This window comes from Kwoniella bestiolae, chromosome 4 (genome assembly GCF_000512585.2).
Source record: "Kwoniella bestiolae CBS 10118 chromosome 4, complete sequence".
In the NCBI taxonomy this organism is placed as follows: domain Eukaryota; kingdom Fungi; phylum Basidiomycota; class Tremellomycetes; order Tremellales; family Cryptococcaceae; genus Kwoniella; species Kwoniella bestiolae.
Genome location: NC_089244.1, coordinates 2,113,132 through 2,137,516, shown reverse-complemented (window position 1 = coordinate 2,137,516; position 24,385 = coordinate 2,113,132). Strand labels below are relative to the sequence as shown.

The 24,385-nt window shown below is 47.7% G+C and overlaps 10 protein-coding genes across 10 annotated transcripts; 6 read left to right on the top strand and 4 right to left on the bottom strand.

The window, feature by feature from the left end:
- Positions 1-317: 317 nt before the first annotated feature.
- Positions 318-2,845, top strand: I302_106378 (uncharacterized protein; the record flags this gene model as incomplete). Its single annotated transcript, XM_019192117.1, has 2 exons — positions 318-626; positions 713-2,845. 2 exons carry the CDS (start codon positions 318-320, stop codon positions 2,843-2,845), a joined length of 2,442 nt encoding a protein of 813 aa, XP_019046747.1.
- Positions 2,846-3,762: 917 nt separating this feature from the next.
- Positions 3,763-5,081, top strand: I302_106377 (uncharacterized protein; the record flags this gene model as incomplete). The annotated part of the gene is made up of 5 exons (XM_019192116.2): positions 3,763-3,872; positions 3,946-4,073; positions 4,160-4,202; positions 4,264-4,367; positions 4,465-5,081. 5 exons carry the CDS (start codon positions 3,763-3,765, stop codon positions 5,079-5,081), a joined length of 1,002 nt encoding a protein of 333 aa, XP_019046746.2.
- A 556-nt stretch (positions 5,082-5,637) lies between these two features.
- Positions 5,638-7,090, top strand: I302_106376 (uncharacterized protein; the record flags this gene model as incomplete). The annotated part of the gene is made up of 5 exons (XM_019192115.1): positions 5,638-5,723; positions 5,993-6,117; positions 6,240-6,282; positions 6,356-6,462; positions 6,528-7,090. 5 exons carry the CDS (start codon positions 5,638-5,640, stop codon positions 7,088-7,090), a joined length of 924 nt encoding a protein of 307 aa, XP_019046745.1.
- A 783-nt stretch (positions 7,091-7,873) lies between these two features.
- Positions 7,874-9,227, top strand: I302_106375 (uncharacterized protein; the record flags this gene model as incomplete). The annotated part of the gene is made up of 5 exons (XM_019192114.1): positions 7,874-7,959; positions 8,039-8,190; positions 8,280-8,331; positions 8,453-8,562; positions 8,638-9,227. The coding sequence occupies 5 exons, from the start codon at positions 7,874-7,876 to the stop codon at positions 9,225-9,227; spliced, it is 990 nt and encodes a 329-aa protein (XP_019046744.1).
- Positions 9,228-9,465: 238 nt separating this feature from the next.
- On the bottom strand, positions 9,466-11,705 carry I302_106374 (uncharacterized protein; the record flags this gene model as incomplete). Its single annotated transcript, XM_019192113.2, has 10 exons — positions 9,466-9,482; positions 9,569-9,773; positions 9,860-9,947; positions 10,000-10,131; positions 10,286-10,516; positions 10,736-11,237; positions 11,382-11,391; positions 11,459-11,503; positions 11,560-11,616; positions 11,682-11,705. 10 exons carry the CDS (start codon positions 11,703-11,705, stop codon positions 9,466-9,468), a joined length of 1,311 nt encoding a protein of 436 aa, XP_019046743.2.
- A 233-nt stretch (positions 11,706-11,938) lies between these two features.
- Positions 11,939-14,303, bottom strand: I302_106373 (uncharacterized protein; the record flags this gene model as incomplete). Its single annotated transcript, XM_065870260.1, has 13 exons — positions 11,939-12,194; positions 12,259-12,311; positions 12,375-12,454; positions 12,524-12,646; positions 12,710-12,815; positions 12,876-13,135; positions 13,230-13,437; positions 13,627-13,651; positions 13,726-13,739; positions 13,812-13,826; positions 13,895-13,935; positions 14,004-14,071; positions 14,137-14,303. 13 exons carry the CDS (start codon positions 14,301-14,303, stop codon positions 11,939-11,941), a joined length of 1,416 nt encoding a protein of 471 aa, XP_065726332.1.
- Positions 14,304-14,975: 672 nt separating this feature from the next.
- On the bottom strand, positions 14,976-17,004 carry I302_106372 (uncharacterized protein; the record flags this gene model as incomplete). The annotated part of the gene is made up of 13 exons (XM_065870259.1): positions 14,976-15,192; positions 15,257-15,309; positions 15,385-15,464; positions 15,535-15,657; positions 15,727-15,832; positions 15,896-16,026; positions 16,182-16,389; positions 16,452-16,472; positions 16,542-16,566; positions 16,632-16,660; positions 16,722-16,736; positions 16,798-16,838; positions 16,905-17,004. 13 exons carry the CDS (start codon positions 17,002-17,004, stop codon positions 14,976-14,978), a joined length of 1,149 nt encoding a protein of 382 aa, XP_065726331.1.
- Positions 17,005-17,475: 471 nt separating this feature from the next.
- On the top strand, positions 17,476-19,059 carry I302_106371 (uncharacterized protein; the record flags this gene model as incomplete). The annotated part of the gene is made up of 4 exons (XM_019192110.1): positions 17,476-17,598; positions 17,695-17,727; positions 17,901-18,161; positions 18,313-19,059. 4 exons carry the CDS (start codon positions 17,476-17,478, stop codon positions 19,057-19,059), a joined length of 1,164 nt encoding a protein of 387 aa, XP_019046740.1.
- A 233-nt stretch (positions 19,060-19,292) lies between these two features.
- I302_106370 (uncharacterized protein) lies at positions 19,293-20,834 on the bottom strand (the record flags this gene model as incomplete). The annotated part of the gene is made up of 6 exons (XM_019192109.1): positions 19,293-19,347; positions 19,485-19,692; positions 19,785-19,844; positions 19,978-20,077; positions 20,197-20,304; positions 20,538-20,834. 6 exons carry the CDS (start codon positions 20,832-20,834, stop codon positions 19,293-19,295), a joined length of 828 nt encoding a protein of 275 aa, XP_019046739.1.
- Positions 20,835-23,214: 2,380 nt separating this feature from the next.
- Positions 23,215-24,182, top strand: I302_106369 (uncharacterized protein; the record flags this gene model as incomplete). The annotated part of the gene is made up of 3 exons (XM_019192108.1): positions 23,215-23,807; positions 23,909-23,962; positions 24,068-24,182. 3 exons carry the CDS (start codon positions 23,215-23,217, stop codon positions 24,180-24,182), a joined length of 762 nt encoding a protein of 253 aa, XP_019046738.1.
- Positions 24,183-24,385: the final 203 nt, after the last annotated feature.

Genomic DNA, 24,385 nt, shown 5'->3' with positions numbered 1-24,385 from the left:
CACGGACAGGTATCATTTATCCAACATGACTAGTAGTGTGACTTCGCATTTCTATTCGGCTGTGTGTCTGCGGTTGCGATTGCGGTACATCTCTTTCCCCTTCCCCTTCACCTTCCCCTTGGCTTGTCCTTTGTTTGAGCCACCGCCCCTACCTTCTCGCTAGCCGAGTCCAAGTCATACCTAACCTCGGTGTGGACATCACGGTCACCATTCAACGTTTCTTGCCATTTTGAAAACTGCTGGGCAGTAGTCCACCCCAAGCAAGTCCTCATCATATCGCCGCTGGACGCTTTGATCAACATCACTCACTTGTCGAGATGTCAACTTCAGGTTCAGAGAACACTCTCGACGAGACCAAGATACCTAAATCACATTTCACTTCTAGGATCCAACCTCCCAGCACTTTACCGTTGAGAACCACTTCAAGAATTCGTCAAACAACCGCTACACGCAGGAGTCTCACTGGTCAAACCAAAGACGAGCAGTCAAGATCAACCACAAGCAAGATACCACCACCCAGAGTTAGTTTCTTGACACCTAGAGAAGTTTGGAGTCCTCTCGCTACCCCTATACCCAATATGAGTACTCAACAAGTACCTCATCACATTGCCAATAGCGGACCAAGGGTGAGTTGAGCAGACTCGCTGTCATGTTGTCTCTGATCATCTGCATACGATGCAATCAAGACTGACATATATTGCTTCGCTACTAGGTGCCAAAATACCAGTTGAAAGACACTGGTCCCATCCCACTTTCTACTTCCACGTCCATGCCCAAACCTCAGATACGTCCTCGTTCCGTCTATCGACCGTCCATCAAAGCTCATCGACAGCCTTCCATCCAACGTCCCGCTATACAGATACCCAGACCCCATATACGACCTATGACTTCCACTCAGCAATCTAGCCGATTACCTTTACCTTCTCACTCTCGACCGGTCTCCCTACCTGCTGATCCCTCACCGTTGATGACTATACCCAAACCTCGTCCAGCAAGTCATCAGCCAGTGCCCACCGCGTCTTCTTCATCTTCGTACATAACGCAAGCCACCATCGCCATTCCTGAACCTCGTCCATCCTTTCTACCTGTACCTAGAGCACCTAGTATTCCTACCTCAGTCGAACCCTTTCGACATCCTTCCAATCATTCCACAGCTTCTTCCACATGTTCATCCGCTTCCTCACTGGCACGACATCGAGCCATCAAGAAAAAGGGACAAGATCGTCCCTCCTCCGCTAGATTGTCTCAGGTCTATTCGCCACCTGACCATAACGCTCTGATCAAAGCTTTAGGAATAGATTCTGAAGGCGAACTGGAAGGACTGGAAGGTGAAGATACTGAGTCTACCATATCGGATCATTCAATCAGGACTGTAGCCACTGTCAATCCACCTTTACCTTTGCCTGACCGACAAGAAACAGGATACTCATATGAAGGTGGGCTGAAATCTCAGCATCCTTCCATCTCATCTACACACTCTGCCATCCCTCGAGAAGAACCAGGTCTCACAGCTCCTTACCTCGTACCCTCAAGTGCACCTCCAATGACACTGGAATGGGAATCTGATGAGAGCTCAGGTGAGATCGATGAAGCTGAGAAAGTATGGAGGGAATTAGAATTGAAGCTGGGTAGGAAGGTTAGGGGAAGAAGTTTGAGGAGAGGGAAATGGGTTGTCAAGCCACGGAATGAGGGTGACAGGACACCTTGTCAACACTCATCAAAAGATGAACAGCCGCATTCCCCAAATTTAGACGTTGGTGATGGGAATATTGGAGAAGCAACGGCCATGGAGAACACCTCATCAGGATTCTCGGTATCCCTCTACTACTCCTCACCAGCTCATTCGCAATCGACTCTCCCATCGCAGGTTACATATACCCGACCAGCATCATTCACTTATGGTTCTTCACCCATCACAGAATCTCCATCATCGGCAACGGCATTATTCGACATGTCTGCTCCCCTGGTTCCTGGTGGATCCAAAAATGGGAATACACCTTGGAATACACCTTTGATGAACAAGGAGTCTATCAAGCGAGGGAATAGGGTGAAGAAAAGGTACGCTTCGATGGATGTGGGTGATCTAGGTGGCCATCAAGATAGGTTGGGTAGTCTGGAGGAATATACGAGATTGGAATTCCCTCAGGTCGATGATTATCTGCCTAGGAGTGATACCGGCAGTCAATATGATGGAGAAGGGAGGTCGGACTATCTCTCAACACCTGAGGACGTGGACAACACCCCTGAACCCATCTCTCTTGAACAGTCAGCGTCGTCTCAAATTGAGACAAAGCCCGAATCACCCCATTCATCGACCACATCCCGTCCCCAACGATCGTCAAAACCAATGTACAGACTGGACTCTCACATCGTCTCGGCCCTTACAGCTTTACAAGGCACATTCGATTCCCCCGATCTGGATTTCGCTCTTCGTTCCTCCTCATCTTCCACGCCTATATTATCTCCCATGTTGGCCTCTCCTGCCACGCATGACGAAGTTGAAGCAGAGGGCGGTCTGGGCTTAGGTATGAAAATGAACCTCAAGACTGTATATCATTTACCCACCCTCTCGCCTAGATTGAGACCTTCTGCTGCTGGTATACGCTCAGTCGACGTTGAGGTACATGACAAGGATCAAGCTCATCTCGAATCGCCAACCGGAGAAGCTACTCCTTCATCCAATGTGATCAAGAATGCGGACAATGATGAATCCTCACGAGATACACCGAACATCGAGTTCACCCAAATGGTTGGAGAGGATGATGAAGAAGTATTGGTGATTCGAGATTTGGATACTGGGTTGGAAAGACAGGTGAGAGTCGGGGATGGATTAACGTTAACGTAGGTAGTGTTTTATGACTTGACGGGAATGGGACATACACCCTGTGATAGTTAGATTCATCTCTGTAAGTCTTATATTTAGTACGACCAATTCGTGATACTTTGTGAAGTAATGCGATGCACATAGCAAATTGATATAGAATGAACTGATATAGATCATACTGATGACTTCCGCGTACACTGACTGAATGTAACGTTAATCTGCATGCCCTTACCAGTACTCTACGATTACACTGTGACTTTGGCTTACACTGTTATGGCGATGTCATTCACATCAGCTACAAGTGAGCGTCCTCTTTCCGGTGTATGGCACACTCAGAAGTCAATGATTTGACATCACAACTGGAATCCTACTATCAGTGACTCCGTGACTTCAACTTCCAAAACATCAATCGACCTTCAAGCTGAGCCTTGTAATGGCTCCACCATCTTTCCAGACGATCTTTGCCGTTTACCGTTCATTCGACTCAAATTTCTGTGTAACACAGAGCGGCTACACTGATATATGCAGTGAGGTTCGTTTCGTTTCATCGTTTCAAAAAATCCCAAGCTTTGTGCCTATCCTTTCATGAATATCAAACTTGTCTCCATCGCCTGCGGTGATCCTTTGATCAATGGGGTAGTGATGTGTATCAATTTACCTCTTCCAGTCTACAAGACGTTTTGGGAGATCCAGTCGTTTTTCCAGATGGAAACCTGTCCCTATTTCACCGTAAAAGATGGTTGTGAGTAGTTGAATCCTGTTTATCTCTTTCCTTATTTGTAATCAATGCGAAGATTAGGTCTGGTATCTGATCTTGTATACGGTCCTCGTATCTTCAGGTCACACAGTGTGACAGATTCTCCTCACTATATACATTCTTTCAACTATACAACTATACAACTATACAACTATACAACTTCGGCCCAGCGATCAAAACGATGACTATGTTCAGCAATGCTCATATTTGCTTATACCTGGGTTCCACTGCTTTGATCGGTGTGAGCCTTGTTTCAGCGGGGCAAAGGATTGATAATGCTGAAGTAACAATGTGAGTCCTCCTGCTTCGCTTTGCCATTACCTGTCTAGCAATGTGGCAAACTCAGCTGAAAGAGGCCTGTCAGATACTATGATCTACATGGATCTTGTGCTGTAGCGGGGGCAGATGCCCTGGGGGATATGTCCGCCATGACCAACGGCCTGAACGCATGTGCCTTTGCGGCTGCCAATTTGAGCTCTGCCAGAGCGGTAGGTAGGTGGGCTTGCTGGGTGATTGTATGATTGTACCCGTCGGCGACCAGCAAAGGCTGATACAATAATTTATCACACTCCACTCAGCCGTCAGTCCATCGATATGGAGAGCCGAGCTTTGTGGTGCAGAGTGAGTCCGCATACCGTCTTCACGAAGCATACGCTCTGACACAATCTCTTCTGTCTGGAAGGGTCACCGTGACGAACGACGGACAACCAATCTCCTTTCCCGAGGGTAACCTATTCATAGCTGATCAGTGCGAGGATTGTGCCTGGAATCACGTCGACATTGGCGGTGAGTATCCTTCAGCATCCCACGATTACAGAATCGTGCCCGACTTGATGATCATTGTAAAACTGATCGAAGACTTTGAAAAAACCCTGATACGTAGCGGAAGCTGCCAATGTCATCAATGGCGCTGCGACTTGCAAGAATCCCAAGGGTTTCTCATTCGAAATCACAGATAACATCATTGGACCAACGTGGACCAGTCATCCATACGAATCTTTGAACGCTTGGAAAGCCGCCGGAGAGGTTGGTAGTGGTGGTACAGGCGGACAAACTCAAAGTTCGGCTCCTCCTCCGCCGGATTACGGAGCGTCCTCGTCTTCATGGGCACCCCCACCACCTGCCAGTACACCCAGCCAAGCACCTCCGCCATCTTCTTATTCACCCCAAGCTCCACCTCCCACGCAACCTGCCGACTCGGCTACGCAAACTTGGAATGTCCCCGCTGGTCAATCATCCACCTCAGCTTGGAACTCCGCCAGTCAAGCTACGGGCGCGGTTTTGTCATCTGTCCCCCCTGGACTGGCGTCGGCGTCTCACGGGATGTCTGTCACATCATCATCCGCTGCGAGCCCGGCTGGCACTTCCGCTGGGCGATGGGGTGGATGGAATCAAGGGAATGGGAATGCTCCTCTCGTTGGGAATTTAGTCGTCGACGGATCGGCTAACACCTGTAGGAGGAGACGAAGACGAAGGGGATTGAAGCCTTACAGATGGTAATTATGCGTTGTCCTCCTATCAGACTCCCCTCTATAGATTGTATGTTGTATAATGCAAGCACAGAGTCGTCCACAGGGCGACTATGTACCTTCTATCAACAAAGGTTGGGCCCGCAGATGGATTGCTCTTACAGGCTGACCGATGGTCAAACATCCTTTCGATTGTCTTATGATCCGACCGCATATACTCGTCTCCCCCGGGAACACTGCAATGCAAAATGAACTCCTTTGTTCGGAGCCTTCCTGCAAGAGAATTGACGTGGCCTTTGAGCGATTCCATTAAGCCATCCATCAAAATGTCCCCCTTGATCATCTTACCATCCAAAGCCAATGACGATTGTGATTAATCAATATTCCCAGTCTCCAGAGACCCCTGCCATCTTGCCATCTCCAGGACTCTGATTTTGCGTACATATGTCTGTAGATATATACCGCGTTCTCTGTCACAACACTTACTCCCCAGAGCCTATCCATCCGTTCCTGTCACACAATCTTTCGCTACTCACTTATACATTCATTTTGCCCCTTTCTCACATACATAGATGTACAATCACCTCATGCTCCTCATTTTTGGGTTCTTTCTATCGTTGACTCGGTACACTGTGAGGGCTGGAGTCAGTATCGACGGAGCAAGAGGCACTGTGTGAGTAGGTTTCATCCATGTTGCTATATTCTTCTCCCGGGCCACTTGACTGTCTATGGGCTTTGGATACAAGTTCGAGAGCGCTGCATTTCGCTAGCTCTACGATGTGTCGCTTGATATCGCCCGTCTGGTACTAAAGCTATGTGTTATTGGGGAATATTGAATGGTGCAGTTGCATTTAGTTCTCGTGGCCCTGACATCACTTGTCATCTTCCTGAAATGCGATCTTGCAAGTGACTCTGTTTACTGATCCGAGAATCTCCCAATAGATACTACGATTTGGAACTGCAATGTAATGGAGCGGGATCCGATGCAGGTGGAGCATCAGGCCTGAACGGTGCTCTCACAGCTTGTGGTTACAGCGCACAGGGATTGGGTACCTCGAGATTCGTTGGTGAGTACGGCTCTCTTCATCACGCCCACCTGCTTGCGGTACGAAAGCATGTCTGTTCATATCGTAAACGAGTCTTGCGGAAACAAAAGAATGTCCAGCTGATTTGTTGGACCATTGCTTAGCTATCGACGGAAGTATCTTCGACAAGAGCATGTGCGGACAAGAGTGAGTGCGAAGTGCGAAGTTCCGGTATCTCTCGAGTTGTGTTGATTGAATGTTTCTGGCTTCATTGGTACAGGGTACTTATAACGCATAATGGAGCTCCCTTCACATTCTCGGAAGGACCGATTTTCGTTGGAGATTTATGCGGTGGATGCCAGGGTGGTAAAGTCTTGGATCTGAGCGGTGAGTCAGCCTTATTTCTGAGAGGGCGATTTCTTGAAAACCGGCGCTGACTTACCATGTAACAGGCAAAATCGCGGTGGAAATGATGGGTGGTCAATGCAAGAATCCACCCTCATTTTCTTATCAGATCACCGAGAACACTGTGGGTGCTACATTGGAAGGTTCATTGCCTCCAGGTGAAGGATCATCGCAACCTGTTTCCTCTGCTCCTGCTGTACCATCGATATCGACCCCTGCTATTCAGCCACCGGCCAGTCAGACACCGGTCAGTCAACCACCGATCAGTCAACCAGCGATACCCACTGTGTCCCGACCGGTGGTTCCTACCACTCAACCTGTCCCATCGGTCCCTCCAGTATCTAAGCCCTTCCAATCACCCGCTACTCAACCTGCAATCCCAGCGACAACACCAGTTGTACCCACAAAAGCAGCACGCCCCACCACTACCCCGGTTATCCCTACTGTTCCCGCCACGGCGGCAGTGATACCGCCCGCCAATACCGGTAAACACCACTGGGGAGGGGGGTGGGGCAGACCTGGTGCGCTCTTCGCTGAGAACGAGAGTTCTGCCAATGAAGGGTCATGTAAGAGGCGAAGGAGACGTCGTAGGCTTACGAGGGCTCACTGAAGTCTCTGGTCACTTGGTATGATGGTCCATCGAGTGGCTCGGATGATGCTCAACTTGGTGTACGAAGTTGTGTCTAGTAGTGGATTTTAAACTATCAATGCGTTGTTAGATCTGGTCATCTATGCATTGTTCTCGCACGTACCATAATTTCCAAGGCTTCAGAACGTATTTTTCATATCCGAAAGTATCTCGAAAATGAGCGCGACTTTCCCCTCAATTTTGACTGGCACCAAAGGTCCTGTTGTTTCGGTGATGTTCCGCTATTACCCCTAGAACCAGCTATCAGTTTCTCGATCGCAATCTTATGTACCAGGATCCAGGCTGACTCACTCAAGGATGAAATGATCCTTTCATTTCGTTTTGATTGACACTTCCCCGTAATCAATTCATCAAGGAAACTGCACGCTTGGCGACAGATATCTAGTCGGAGGTATCAATCAAAGCCTTCGCCCCGTAAGATCGGCGTTTCAAACGGAGGAATAAGGCTTCAATGAAAGCCATACCTTTCATTGTTGAGATAAGGCTAGACGTTCACCGGATCGATCAGTCCAGCTAGAACAGCTCACCTCGGTCTCAAAGAATGTATAAAAACCCACCTGCTAAGTTGGCCCGTTAATCAAGACTTCTCTCCAACCCCTTGTCCTTTCTACCACCGTCTTAAGAGTTATCACTGGTTGACAACTCGCCCTATCTCTTCTTGGCGTTTTTCACATTCTCCCCTCCCCATTTTGCCTCATTCGACTTGACAGTCATATATCATTCTTTTAGCACGTTGTGATTACAATGATTTCTCCCACTGTCGCCGCCTCTTTGGCTCTTCTCAAGCTTGTTCAAGCTGGTGTCTCCCCTAGTGGAGTCACGGGTACTGTGTAAGTGGCTCTTTCGAAGAGAGTCTGCAGAAGACGATCTGAGAAACATTTGAGGAGCCATCTGACGTGCGATATCTAGGTACTACGACACTACTAGCTCTTGCGGAAAAGATGGAGATGTGGATAGTGGAGTAGGCGACTACTCCACTATCACAGCGCACGTCGGTGCCTGTGGATATAGTGTCGACCAGCTTGCAGCGTTGGACGCTCGTGATCAGAACCGTATGGTTGGTGAGTGAAATAACCCTGCCCTCGCCACAAGAACCTGTTTTCCTGAGAAATGCCAAACTCGAGCTGAGTTCGCGCTCTGCTTGTATCAGCGTTCGACGCTGCTCTGATGGAGAACAACAAGGCTGCCTTATGTGGTAAAGAGTGAGTGGTACTTTGCCAACTGATATCCTGCTTCACCCAACTATCAAATACCTCACTTGATCGTACTGGATAATGCTCTGTTGGTATCGTTGGATGAATAACCCCTTCTCTTCATCGACAGAATTCAAGTGACCAAAGCCGACGGTACTGTATTCCAATTCTCCGACGGCCCGTTGTTCATCGGTGACGCTTGTCCCGCCTGCGCAGGAGGAGTTAAACTTGATCTCAGTGGTGAGTCCTCAGATGCTCCGGTTCTACCACCACAGTGTGATAACGTACGATAAATCTCCATTTCACGGCGCTTAGCCAAAGCATTAGTGGAGATTGGTGGCGATTGCAAGGTCAACCCCCCAGGTCTCTCGTACCAAGTACTCGATACTATGGCTGGACCAGAGTTTTCTTCCATATCTGGCGGTTCACTTGGTACCAACAGCTCTAATTTTGTTGGTTCCTCTGCAAGCGTACCGGGTGTAGGGTCTTCTTCTGCCCTTGGAGTTGCTACCTCAATTCCAGGTGCAGTAGCTTCTTCTGCGTTGGGCGTCCCCCCTGTACCGCCTGTGTCTTCTGTCTTGGCCGACCCTTCGACTCAACTCACCCCCTCTGTGCCTAGTGCAATCTCGTCTCCCCCTATTCCCACAGCGATTCCCTCCGTCCCCTCCGCACTGACTGTCCCAACAGTCCCAACAGTCCCAGCGGGAGCACCATCTGATACTTCTCTTCTCCCAGGAGTTGGTTCGGCACCATCCTTACCCGTCGGTATGTCTTCTTCGCCCTCTCTCCCCGCTGGGGTTAAAGCGACTGGTCTTCCAGGGATGGCTTTATTCGCGGAGGGGGAAGCCGGGTCGAATGCCTCTTGTAAGCGAAGGAAGAGGAGGAGACTTGAGAAGTCCCACTAGATAGGCACTACGAGTCAAAGTCAGTGATAGCTGTCATTTATGTATTGGTCGATAGTGATGGACATTTGACGTTGAGGTATTCCATCGACTTGCGATGTTGTCGTTGGCAGTCACTGCAATTGATGGAGGATCGGGAACGGCTTGCATGTTGATACTACGATGCTGAATTGGATTGTACAATATTCACCCTAACAATAACAGATCTTTCGAGAAAAAGGAGGATTTTAAGTCTACATTTCTAAGCTCCTTCACCACCTATATCATAAGTTCAAGGTCAATATGCATCGTCTCAAGACGAGGAGACTATTCAAAGGTTGTGATTGGAGATGATCAAGACTTACCAGCTTCATTCGTGAATTCAATGTGTTTCGTGATATCAGCTTGAGTTACCGTAGGCCTGTTCACGCTGATTGCCTTTTCGAAATCCTTCACACTCAACAAGGGTTCTAACAGTTCTTCCGAGTTCACATCTGTCCAAGTCTTCTCGACGGCAGCTGGGTCACCAGGTGAACATGGTGTGAGCTTCATTTTACCGTCCGATTCGACCTGATGTGATAGCAAGAGATCAGTAACAAGTCTCGGCAAATGTCTCTGTTATTGCAAATGGAACTTGACAGAGTTGCGCAGCTTACCTCCTTGAAATGAGTAGCAGACAACACCTTTCGAACAGGCTGCATCAATGCGTCTCTTACTATCACCGCTATATCACTTCCAGAGTATCTGCACATACACTGTCAGCGCACGTCGTCATTATGGGGTTCGGCAGACTTACCCTTCGGTCTGTTCAGCTAACGTAGTGAAGTCTCTGGGTGTAAGACCATTGGGAGTTGTACCGACGTTTAGCTCAAACATCCGTCGTCTAGCTTGGACATCGGGAAGAGGGATATATATACGTTTCTCGAATCTAAGATGAGGTATAGAGCAATGTTAGTGAGATGAGGGCTCTGAAGCATCATGAGTGTAGATAATGAAATGTCGAACGTGAAGACCAATGATAAGATATGGAGGCAATGGTCTTGGCTCGTACAGTCAGAGTTCATATACCAAAAGACACTCACCGCCGCTTGATAGCAGGATCCAACTGCCAAGGTATATTCGTAGCTCCTAAAACCAATACTCCAGTCTCCTCATTCCCCACACCGTTCATCTGCACCAGAAACTCAGTCTTGATACGTCTGGAAGCTTCTGACTCCCCTTCTCCTCTCGTACCGGTCAAAGAATCGATTTCGTCGACGAAGATGATGGCTGGTTTCTGTTCACGTGCCATTTGGAAGAGTTGTTTGACGAGTCTGCGGATTGCCCATGCAAGGTCAGCGAGATGCATCCATTACAAGGTGTTGTGAGGCGTTATAGATCGTTCTGATGACACCATTGGATCGCCTCACTACCGCTGCTTTTGACGGGATGCTACTTCATCAATTCCTCTCATCTACGATTGTCCTCTATCTTCCCAGCTCCGACGTCCACCTGAGGTGATGCAGATATTGCCAGAAGAATCATGCACTCACCTTTCAGATTCTCCCATCCACTTTGACACCAGATCACTACTCGACACACTAAAGAACGTAGACTTGGCTTCTGTAGCTACCGCCTTGGCCAAGAACGATTTACCCGTCCCCGGTGGTCCGTAAAGTAAGATCCCTCTCCATGGTGTCCTCTTCCCAGTGAAGAGTTGAGGGAACTTGATAGGTAATATCACAGCTTCCTTCAGCGCTTCTTTTGCCTGAGCCAAGCCAGCTACATCATCCCACTGGACATTGGGAGATTCAGATAAAATGGCTCCTTGTAATCCCTGTCTTAGCTTCTTGATCTCTGGATCGTCCCCATCACCACCACCATCCTTCACATCCGGTCCACCTGCTGTTGAACCCCCAGCACCATTCACTCCTACTTTTGCTTTCGTACGTTTCTCTTCTGATTTAGCTATGTGTTCTTTGAGCTTCTCTGCACGATCGAGGTACTCTGTGAACTTCTTGCGGATGAGTTCTTTGAGTTTATCGTTCTTCTCATCTGAGGAAGGGGGTGGGGAAGATAGATCAGCGTTATGATGATGGAGGGTATATCGAATGTTGCAGAGTGGGATGGGAGAGGCGTTGGATGGATGGAATGTGGTTAGATGATAATGTTACAGGTTGGGATTTGAAGGAGACATACATTTCATAGCCTGTCAAGGGAGTCAGTATACTTCAATGACATCGACAGATCGGAATAGACAAGACCCCAAAACTCACCATCATGAAGTAATCCAACGCATCCTGATACTGCTTATATGCTTCCTACTCATATATCCATCAGCTGTGAGTTACATTCACCGGGATGATTCAGCACCCACTGCGTAGTTCTGCTTGACATCCTCATCGATAGCTTTCTGCACCAACGCGATTGCTTTCTAGAGTAGGGACAGATAACAGTCAGCGGAAAGCGTCCAGCTGGGCAATCTATCTTCACACTCACGTCCAGGAAGTTTGAGTTGCTCATGATGCTTGCGTTGGTCTAGGTAGGATGTATGACATATGCAATATTATATGGGTGATATGTATATTATACAATATATATGATAGTATAGTATGATGAGGACAAAAAACGGAGAGAGGGAGGGAGGAGGAAGGGGTGTTTACACAGTGAGATCATAGAAGCGGACGGTTACGTAATCATATACACAGACGGTGGGTGGCGTGGCAATACAGTGTAATGCAAGGTCACTGCTAGCCTCACGCTTTAGATCTATCCGTCGAGATCGTACTTCTATGGCTATGAGTGACAAACCACGTTGGGAACCATGAACAACTTTGATTCATGTCCCCTACGATTGTTCTCCCTATACTTCCCATCGGTTCAAATTCAGGTGAGATGGTGATTTGAGTGACACCCTGGGCAGCAAAACATTTCCTCAGTTCCTTTTCGATCGACCACCATCCTTCGATGTGATGCACTTTTGCTCGTACGCGGACTGAAGCTAGGATTTCACTGTTGGAAAGTAGACCACACGTCAGTATCGGACACCGACAGTACAGGAGAAGGATTCACTGACTTTTCGGTTAGATGCCACAAATGAAGATCATGTGTCGAGATTACACCGGGAATCTGTACTGGAATCAGCGGAAACCGCTGACTTGGCGTTAATTTCGGTGCATGCGTAGGACTCACAGTCATCAGATCCTCTTTGACGTTCTGAGGGTTGATATGCTCAGGTGCAGCTTCCATCAAGACCCTAGAAGTCTGTTTGGCTTTATATTATCCACAAGACTGGCTCAGAACAAAGCGATCGACTCTCGGTATCGTCTCGTTAGACTCACCCAGAGGAATAGCGCTCAAAAAAATCATCATGGCAATGACCAAAGATACCGCTGGATCTGCGTAGAATCGCTTGGGGGAGGAAAGCTTCCACATGACAGCGGCAGCAATGATCACTCCGACATCTGCGGTAGGATAGCAATCAGCCCGTCCCTCTGCGACGGAGATTAGGGATAAAGCCGACTTACTGTTGGCATCGTCACCGAATAGATGCACAATCACTCCCAATAAACCCAGATTTCTTTTCGGCTCCTGACCGTCCTCATCGTGTCGAGCGTGATGGTGTTGAGAGTGCTAAGCATCACATTCTTCAGTGAAGGGGTCCTGATAATATTGGAATAGATCTCCACTTACATCGACATACAGACTGGGCATTTGTCTGCCGGAAATGGAGGCAGTTGCGGAAGCTCTAATTCTCGATAGGTCCAGGTTTAGAGGTTCTTCCGTCGACGAGTGACTCGAATTGCCAGGAGAGTGACGATGAGATCGGTGATGAGGATGGTCATGATGCTGTCTGCGAACGAGCCCATGTGAATGTTCACGAGACTGCTTATGGGCATGTCCATGAGAGTAGCGATGGGAATGTCCATGGGAGTGCCCACCATGAGCGTGCTCTACCGCAAACATGATGTGAGTTTGTTCATTGTGCTAATTAAATATAGCAGAAATCAACTTCTGATGGCGCGAGATTCACTCATTGTCACTCACCATGAACAACCAATATGCTGATAACATTCAAAACCAAGCCACAACATCCAACAATCATGACCCAAAGCGGGTGGTCGACCTCCTCCACATAGATGAACCGCTCGATCGACTGTAGAAGGATCGATAGCGCCAGTGCAATCAGGAAGCTGGCATTGAAGAAGGCACCCAAGATTTCCGCTCGTCTGTAGGCGAAGGTATATCCCATTGGCTGTATGGAGTACGGTGTTAAATGGTCTGATATAACTTTCCAAGAGAGGGCGAACGTGAAGAAAAGGGGAGATAGGGAGGATAAAGGGGACTCACTCCTGTTTCTTTTCGGCTGAGCTACAATGTTATGAGATGCTCTTTCAGTGAGAGGGCTAGCCTGAGCCTGGTTGATCCGAAGGAGTCAACTCACCTGGGTAGCCACCAATGCGATGATGCTGAAGGTCGTGATTCATGGGATGGTCAATACGTGAGCCTCTTTACTGTACAGAATACCGTATATCACACTTACTATGATACGATGTCCTAATAAACCAAAGAGGAAATGTCAAGACCTACCAACAAGTTTCTTTATGATAGCCTAAATTAGTTACTCACATTCAGATAATGAAACTACCGATGCAGGTTAGCCAGAACATGACCTTCCTTCTGCTTGCCAAAGCTCGAGAGGGGAAGCTCACCGCATCTGCAATAAGAGCAAGAGCACCAGTTTTGAATCCGACTATCAAGCCCACTCTATAAGTAATCTATCCCCCTTCGCCTGAAGACTCGCAGGGTGACACAACTCACTCGAAATTTCCACAGTGAAAAAGGCGATGCTTATACCCAATACAACAGATAATTTCCAGATTTTTGCTCTATACCCCACTGTCATCTTCCTTCTCTCTGAGCAACAAAGACATGAAGCTACGGCAGGACTTACCCGTCAGATTTGGGGTTTTCAGGTTCATGCCCTTTCTTTTGAGACGTGCCGTGGTGGGACATTCGAGCGCCCGTACCTGTCCATGGGGCGAATTTCGATTCTTGCCCTTTGTGATCACATGATTGTGCGCTCGGGTCTGAATGCGAGTATTTCCCTGAGGGTACCATCGTGATGAGAGTTGTACTGAGAAGTCAAAGTCGAGAGCAAGGCGAAAGTGAGATGAGAAAGATCGACAACTGCCGAAGATTGGTTGAGCGATTGTCAGAACGCAATACTGCATATCTGAATATATATATATATCTCCAACTACTCTCTCTGTGTATCGTTAGGTCATGGGGAGATACCAAAACGCGACGTCATGACTGGCTTGCGGACATCCACTAGACCTCTGGTTGATCTTCATTCCCAGTCGTCCAAAGAGGACTTTGGGGTGAACACAGAGCTGAATGAAAGGGTGCGTGTCGAGTTGCATTCTCGTCCTTGAGCATCAATGACGATGTTTTGTATTCACCGATATCGGCGAGAAAGGATGGTGAGCGAGGACCCTGAGACGAAGATCACCTAATGGGCTGAAAGGAGACATGGGTTCATGAAGACTGTTTGGAGTCATCGATGCTATGGCGGCTTGTCTTTGTACGAGCGGTCGAGGATTGGTGGACGATACGAGTAGAACGTCACTGCTACTTTTCGTCCAATGCACTGCCCAACCAGTAAGATACACTAGGTCGTACCAGTATGCACACATCTCTACCTGCAGTGTGACAAGGAATTAAATGATAGATGCATTATACTTTGAATTTTTCAGTATCTTGGAAGGTGTTTGTTAAAGGTGACTTGGATTAAGAAGGAACCACCGAACAAGTAGGATCACAATCTCCATTCCCACTCCCACTCCTCCCCAATCCTGCCTTATCAACCACCACATCAAACTCTGGTGAGATCGTCACATGGGTGACACCCTGAGCGGCGAAGCATGATCTCAATTCTCTCTCGATAGGCAGCCATCCTTCTATGTCGTTCACGTTCACATGGACGTGGAATGATGCGAGGACGTCGCTGCGATACAAAGCAGGTTAGCGCGACACGAGTTGATTGGGTAAAAGGGGCAGGTGAGACTTACCTTTCGGTCAGATGCCATAGATGGAGCTCATGAATTGATACTACACCGGGTATCTGTAGTCAGGTCAATCATTGTAATTGGCTTGATTCGACAGTATGCACTGTGAAAAGATCAAATGGTAAACATACAGTCATGAGGTCTTCTCGCACAAGATCCGGATTGATATTCTTCGGTGCAGCTTCCAACAACACCCTGGAAGAACGTTTCGCTATGCCAGCATGCAATTTAGTAATCTCAGCTGACGACTTCCCATGACTCTGGTATAGCAACTGACTTACCTAGTGGTATAGCTCCCAAGAAGATCAACAGAGAAATAATCAATGATACCGCCGGATCAGCGTAGAATCGATGAGGTGAAGAGGTCTTCCACATGATAGCTGCGGCGATGATCACTCCGATATCTGCATTGTGGCTACATCAGTCACTCATTGAGGATAAGGCTAGTACAAGAAGAAAAGTGATGAACTCACTGTTTATGGCGTCACCCAGAAGATGGACCAATACACCCAACAGACCTAGATTCCTGGTTGACTCTTTCTTAGCCTCGTCCTGCTGAGCATGATGATGTTGAGAGTGCTGTGTGGTATGGCAAGTCAGCATTCATGGGTTCTCTAGTTCCAGCAGCCGACGTGTACTCACATCTACGTTGAGGGGGGCGAGCGCGGCAGGACCTCTCAGACCGGGCGAAGTAGCAGCTGCTTTAATCCTTGATAACTCGAGATCTAACGGTTCGTCAGGGAAGGAAGACTTCTGATGATCGTGAGAGTGTTCTGCGAGTACAAAAAGTATGTCAGTATGATAGTATCCGACTGTTCACGACTCTATTGATCTGAGCACGTCAAAATAGAACATCCTCGTGGATTAAGGGGTATGTAAGTATTCCGGAAATGACATTGGTGTGCGAGAGAAAGGGTTTGGTACTAACCATGAACCACCAATATACTAACAACGTTCAAGGCCAACCCGCAACATCCCACAATCATCACCCAGAGTGGATGATCCACATCCTCCACATTGATGAACCTTTCGATTGATTGGAGGAATATCGATAGTGCCAGGGCGATCAGAAAGCTTGCGTTGAAGAAGGCTCCTACAATCTCTGCTCGTCGATAGGCAAAGGTGAATCCTGTTGGCTGCGGGGGGTCAAACTGATTAGCTGGATGAGCTGGAGGAGAAGGAACGGGAGATAGCTTACCCCTGATCCTTTGCGGCTTAGCTACGTGTGATACTCGTATATCAGCGGTGAGCCTTTGTGGTCGGTCGATGAGGGAAACAAACTGCTCACTAGGGTTGCTACCAATGCGATAATGCTGTAAGTTGGTAGTATAGTTAGCAAGATTGGTCTCGATGATATAGAGCTGTATATGATCCTCACTAAGATACGATATCCTGGAAGGAGGCATGCTATATAAGCTGTCGTCGTGTTGTACTTGGATAGAGTGCGTAAAGGTTGACCTATACTCACATTCAGATAGTGGAACTGAACGATACGATCAGCATACGGCGACAGTGTGATACCTTTTCAGCTCAGATGAACTCACAGCATCAGCAATAAGAGCCAGAGCACCAGTCTTGAAGCCGACTGTTTGGCCAATTTCATTGTATCAGTATCAGGTATTGAACAAGAGCAGGTAGTCTGCTCACTCACTAGATATCTCCACGATGAAAAAAGCGATACTGATGCCCAAGACCACTGATAACTTTCTTACCCTTACATTGAGCGCTTTCTGGGATTCGTCCATGGACATGATGCTGGATTTGACTGTAAGCTGATGAGGGCCGATATGCACATTTGTCGAGGAAGAGAAGAATGTCTTGAGTGAGAATGAGAACTGAAATTTCTGAACATGATCATCTGTTGTTGACATTGGCTTTGGTCATTATGCGATTATACAGCAGAACCATACTGGTAGCACTGTGTTTCAGAGGAAAGCATGTTATGCATTCAGAGATGAGCAGCAGTAGCCATGCACATGAGAATGGTCTTGAGAGTGGTATGCATAGTAGATGTATTCGGTTGAATGCAAATGGAGCTGAAAGATGGGTAGAGTGTATATAACTTATGTTACAGCGTGGTAGACAACTCGGTAATTCCAATCCAATCCAATCCAATCCATCCATCTTCTTTCTTCCTTTCTCTCCACTTTAGACATAGCATCCATCCACTAGATAGGAGCAAGCATCCATCGTCACTCGGTCTCTCATCGACCATCAGCACCATGGCAAGTGCATCGGGATACAATCACCATCGTTTCGCTAGAGCTGTACTCAAGAAATCGAGGAAATGGGAACCTAGTCTGACTGTCCAGTTGTACCAGGGTTATTGGAGGTTTGAGAATTCGGTGGGTGATGATTGTCAATCTCAACTCACACTTCAGCTGAGGAATAAGAGTGATAGTAGTGTGTATGATGAGCTGATCATCTTGATCCTCTTATAGCCCATCAACTTCCAGTACGATGGTGAGATGAAAGTGAGTAGCGGAGGGACGTCCTGTTATCCCTCTTCACCCCGTCCTCCTCATCCTCCCATCCACCTATTCATCCTATCAATGACATACCCATCTCATCCTACCTTCTAAAGTCATCTCAAGATGTTCTCACCCCATGTTCACGCCCATGCTGACACTCATACCCCATCCACTAGCCATTCCTCCTCGCCCTCCGATCCCAAGTCATCCCCTCTTCCCTCATCCGATCGCTATACAACATCCACCCACCCATATCCTTCGTGGACGGTTGTCTCGTCGTGGAGATACAAGATTTCAGGAGATCACCCGAGACCCGCTCAAGGGTAGTTATGAGACCTGCCGCCGAGACTTTGGCTCAGACGATCGATGTGATGCTGGAGAGGAAGGGGCAGAATCTGGATGAAGGGATGGGTCTGGAGTTGGAATCTAGGATCATAGTGGGTTCTCTCTTGATCATGCATCATTTGTCATTATGACGACTTCTCGTGTTCATCCCTCCTCGCAGATATCTCCTATTGAACTCCCGCCCTGCGCCATATATCGTATAACCTCTTTCATCATCATACTGACCCACCTTTTCTCTCACAGGCTGCTACCTCCCCACCCCTCTACCTGGGCACATCAATACTCGCAACGCGCAACGCAACCCTCGCTCTCGCCCTCACCTCCCCAGCCAACCCCAACCTCTCATCAGACGGTAGTCCTCGTCCCTCCTCAGCACTGAACGACGGCTCGACCACCGACTCCAAATCGACTCTCGACAAGATGCGCAAGCTCCTTCGAGCGGGGATCAACGATCGTTCCGCCTCCTCCTCTTCTGGTGCTGTCAATCAATTCCAACCCAATTGGACTGTACTTCGAGCTAAGGAGCAATATGAGAGGTTGAAAATGCAGAGAGAGATTGAAGCGAGGGAGGCTGCTAGTAGAGCATCAGCGGGGATGGGTATGGGAGGTGATCCCAATACGACGATGATGGGTGGTGGTGGTGAAGGGGACGAAGCAGCTAATGGAGAAGGAGGAGGGACAGGAGAGAAGAAGAAAGTCAAGAAGAAACGGGCTGCTCCTGCTCCGGTAGAGGAAGAGGAGGAACAGAAAGAAGTTAAGAAACCCAAGAAGAAGAAGAAGTTGAACAACGCTGCTGCTGAGGCTGAGGCCAAGGCAGAGGATACTCCCGTACCTGCCAAAAAGAAGAAGAACGCTCAGAAGGATGCTACGCAGAATGAAGTACCTCCACCTAAGAAGAAGGTGCAGAAGAAGAAGAAAGATGATGGGGAGAAGACCAAGAATGACGCTGCTGGGGAAGCTGGAGCTGGGGCTGGGACGAGTGGTAGTTAAGCATGCGTATTATCGAGTGTAGGGTATTGAGGGTATGAGGTCGTATTGATATACAGCATATCTGGTTGGGAGAGGTTTTATGAGGTAGACGAATGGCATGCCCTTTCATCAGAATGCGGATCAGAGGGAGCTGTTGAATAGAGGATCAGAGATTAAGATACGAGATACATTAGTTATCGTTCATTCTCACTGTTGTACAACGTTGTAAAATATAGATATGATACAAATACACCTTATGGTCTAGCAGACGGGTCTTTATCCTTTTCACGACGCCGTTTGACTTCGAGACTATATAGTGGAAGAGATCAGATCAGCATGACCTGTAGACGAGAGGGGAAGGCGGGTATGCCTCGCCAAGGAAGAGCAATAAAGAGCGTATCGTACAGCTCCCCATCACGCGAAGCGTGATGAGGAGGTAAACTCACGTGAGTAGAACAACCTCTACAACCTTCTCCACAGCCTCTGCATCAGCTTGACTAGGTTCCTTCCTCCCGTATCTTGCTCTATCTATAATTTTGGCATAGGAATTGACGAACAGTCGGATCGCACCGTTATCGTTGATCGATGAGGAAGCGTCGAGTAGAGGTTGGAGGGAAAGTGGGGAGGCGATGGAAGTTGGAGCGAGGGTTTGTCCTATAGATACCAGAGGGTGTCAGTACGCTCGGTACGATGGGAGTTGCTCATGGGAGTGCTGCTCATGAGAGTGAAGGATCGACGGGACTCACTCATTATTGGTATGGTCGATAGGATATATGTTCTGAAATGTTTATCTTCCCATTTCGTACCTATGAACGATAAGTCGGATATATCAGTATTCTCCCTTCTCGAACATCGTGTGGTTAGAGCCCGCTGGCTCCTTCCTCTCTGCCGTAGGTTTTATGAGCCAGCGAGTATATGATGAGGAAAGATTCCACTCACCTGGTCTACCCCATCCTTCCTGTTGACCAGTAGTAGCTTGCGAGATATGCGCTATAACTGCCGTTCTCGAATACTCCGTTGCGATGTGTTTGGCTACTGTCTGTATACACGAGCAAGTCATTAGTTGAGTACTGTATAAGATACGAAAACAAAGTGGGTGGGTGGGCAAGAGAACATTAGGCTGATGATGGTCTGGAAGCAGGAAATACACCAACTCACCTTTGGTAGGTCTACCTGTTTCGTAGGTATATATGGTTTTGGCATCGTCCTCAGGATACGTTTGACACTCAGAACTCTAGACCATACATGTAGGACTGAGATGATTCCCTGTGTGATGATGGTGGAAAGGTCAGCGATGGTGCATGATGTGGACAGACAGATGATCATTAGTGAAGACCTCTGCCCTCCTTCCTACTACTATCAGTCCTTCGTACTACTATCATCGTTCCCACATGTTATTATCATACATCCGATTGGGCATAATAGCCCATCAAATACACCACAACACCGTACCACATCTTTATCGAGAGACGCAGAGATGAATCAGACACTTCACTCACCAACGCAACATACGCAGCAACCATAACAAATATATTCCATTTCCTCTGTCCTCCATTCCTCCACGCCTGTTCACCTATACTAAACGCCGATGCCACTAGCAAAGCAGCAGTGATGAGTATGAAGAGGTAGAAACTTGCATGATACAGGAAGGAGAGGAATCCCCGAACGGTCGGGAGGTATCGACGTTGAGATTGACGTTTTCGCTGGGTCTTAGTTGTTGCACTTGCACGGGAGGGTCGAGGAGGGTAGGTCGGAGCGGTATGGGGGGACTGGATGGGTGGTGGATGTGAGTTCATACTGGGTGTGATTGCATGATGCAGTTGATAGTGGATATTTGACTGGAAGAATGAGATGAGAGACAATAAATGTTGTTGATGTTGTCATGATCGAGCGATTTGTGGCTGGTGGCGTTCTCTCTCTCTCCTTTCACTAAGAAGTTACACTGCTCGTACGAGTACTATTCAACTTCACCTCGAGTGCGAGATCCCAATCTCTGCTATACAAGCAAGCATGAACCGAGCCAGCGTACGATGCACCAATATCTCATTAGTGCACTGAATCATCTCTCACTTGCTCACGACTCGTCACCAAGCGCTTATCGCCTGCTCCAATGAAGCCTGACGGCCTCAATGGTAACCCAGGTCACACTCTCATCCTTCTCGCTCCATCTCCTATCACGTTGAAGGGCATGTTACTCACAGTTCTTCCTCCTGTACCAAGCTCTACCAAGAAGGCGCTACAGCTACAGTCTTATCGCACAATACAAGTGAGACAACGTTGCAACCAACGGTTGTTAGCCCGTAGATCGCGGGTTTTCCCACCCTCATCCAGGCTTCTTATTGCGAATCATCAGTCCAAGCCAACAGAAAGGATCTTGCCTCTGCCAAATTGCAAATTCTGGGTCTTCTATCACCCACCTACCTTTATGCATTGTAGGGTACGACAATCGAGGTCATAGACTAGAAAGGATTTGGGAAGACCGCTCTTCGACTGTCAGTTTCCAGTAGTCCTGAATCAGTGTCTTGATAGTTTGTCAGTCTTTCGTCGGAAGGATATATATACCTTCCCCCTCTTATCGCCTCAACCACTAATATCCATCCCATCATCACCATTTTGGTCTTATATCTAATCTCACCACCACACAGTAAACGCGGGTGTTGGTTTCATCTTTAAATACTGCATCATAGATACCATGACACAAACAACTCTTTTGCAACACGTCTTGGACACTGAGTGTGTCGATACCAAGAGAGAACGATTGGCAGCAGAAGAATGGAACGGATACACTTGGAACAGTCAGAAGAATATGGACAGATGGGACATCTATAGAAAACGAGAGGAGTCAAGGAGGCGAGTATAGACACGCTCTTGTTCATGATACACTTCCTGTCTCAACGATACTGACCCACATTTGACTATTGTTCTTGCTCGTGTTGGACAGCAAAAAAACGCTAGACTCATCTGCAACTGGGCCATCACAAAGGTGAGTTCCTGACTTCCTGATCTACAGAGTGTTGTAATAGTATATTCACATCGACATGCACTTTCACACGTTTATATGCTTCACCACATAGCGCATCCCAAGCATCCGGAACCAACTCCGCTTTTGAAGACCAGCACACACTTATCAACCCTCCCACTAATTGTATGAAGAGTGTGGGCGCTTATCTCGACCCGTGTAGGATAGTCTGTTTCCATGAAGGCTTCGAATGGTTATAGGGCACTCGAATTAAATCAGCCGAGATTGCAGAGTGCTTGTCTACTTTGCGGTCATCATGTGTCACAGTCGGATCATAGAGTTATAGGCTCACTCTGGGGACATCATCGAAGTTATTTGAATCACATCGGTACAGACCAGATGGGCTAGCCTCTCCACAACATTTACATGCATGTTTCCCGACCCCTGTATCAGGAAACTTCGCTGTACGAAGGTGGCATTTCAGCTGCATGGAAACCCAAGGCGACTTCGCGGCTTAGCTCTTTGCCACTGACCAGGCAACTAATCATCGTATGACCCTCGCCGTCCTACGTAGATTCTCCTGTATCCTTTGCATCTTCCGTAGTGACATCTGCACATCACCATCGCTTCACACAAGAAGCTGAAACCCACAGTACAAGGGACGGTCAAACAAAAATGACATAAGTCTTTATCGTGTATCTGTCTGTTCGCCTCTGTTTCGACACGAGATTATCATATCATGGTATCTCAATATCGCACCTCGACTACCGGGTTTGCCGAGGTATTCAGTGGATAGTCACCCCAAGATCCAGCCTTAGAATCATACACACGATTCTATTCCAAACTTGAGATCTGCGTCAGTCTCGATGACCCTAACAACAGAGCATCAATATAAAGGAACTACCAGAAGACTTCGCCTTGACCGTCTTCGACTCTGATCTTGGTCCTGCTGTTTCACCACCATGACGTGCTGGATCCCCAAAAGGATCGACGGTCTCTTCTACTATGCTGACCATGACCATGTCACCTTCTCGCTACAAGGTGCTCGAAGTCTCGGATATAACTATACTGCATAAGTCATACATATGTGGCCAATCTCTGAGATGGCAATTCAATTCTTCATCCGATTCGCCTTTGCCACTCTGGGTCTCTTCAGTCCAAATACCAATTTAAGATCGTGATCGACAGCTTACATCGATTGCATCAGATTACTCATCATGTGCCACGGCTTCATAGAGTCCTTGTTCGGTTCAAAGAAGACCAAACCAGCTCAAACTTCAGATGGTTCGATTCAAAGCTTCAATCCATCATCAACACTCGAACAAGCGGTTGACAAGAGTCTTGCAGCATTTGAGTTTTCTGACTTCCAATTTGGCCACAAATCCCTCCGAGATGCGGTCCTGAACGCGGACTCGGGATCGCTCTCAGACTGCGATACCATAATAGCCCCAACTGGTCCGGTTTCAGAATCCAAACGCTCACCCGACACGGACAGTCTGAAGTCCATTGCTGCCATTACATTGGTAGGCGATCACGCCGAATCTGATGGAGACTGGATCATTATTGCTAAGAAATCATCACTTGAGTCTACTAGACCCCCACTGGCTGAGGGGGAAGCCCAAGACTCTTCTGAGAAGCAAATGACGACAGATTCCGATGACTTGGTTGTGAGGACTCGAGCTCCGAAATCCAGACACAGAAAACTTGATCTCCCTGCCGAATTCTATGAGATATATGATCTGACGCTAAATCCCGACAATTTCACCAAGAACGACTACAAGCGAGGTGCAAGATTGCTTGAAGGTTACAGGTGGGTAGTCAGCGTAATCGTCCTGGATTCGGGGTGGCGTATGGTCATCTTCTGGCAGTCAGTGGACTTGCTTTCTACCCGCTGATTCACTTGTCATGTAGAATGCCGTCTCAATGGCCTCAATCAAGTCAAACTTCAGGAAGCTCCGTATGTGGGTAAGTACATCCAAGGCACACATGCCTCTTGGGCACATTATCACTTTGAGGGTAGCCTTCGCGATATGTTAATTTGGATTGACGATCGTTCCCCTTTACTTGCAGGCCCAATACAAGAACACTAGATGAGAAGCGGGTAGATCTTAGAATTGCCATGGATGAGGTCGAAAAATACGGTACTGTCCTGGTGGATTCGCGATATCTACGGAAAACAAGGTGAGACTTTGTATGTAATGGGCAGAGCGATGTACTCCGAACAAGACACGAAGTTGAAGTACGATGTAGCTAGCGATATAACACATATGTGATAGTATACGGTATACATTTCTTGAAGGAACATCTACAAGGCTTGGTCTCATATGGCACTATTTACATTTTGCAAGGCATGTTCGTGTACCTCTTACTAGTCGTTCAGAGAAACTT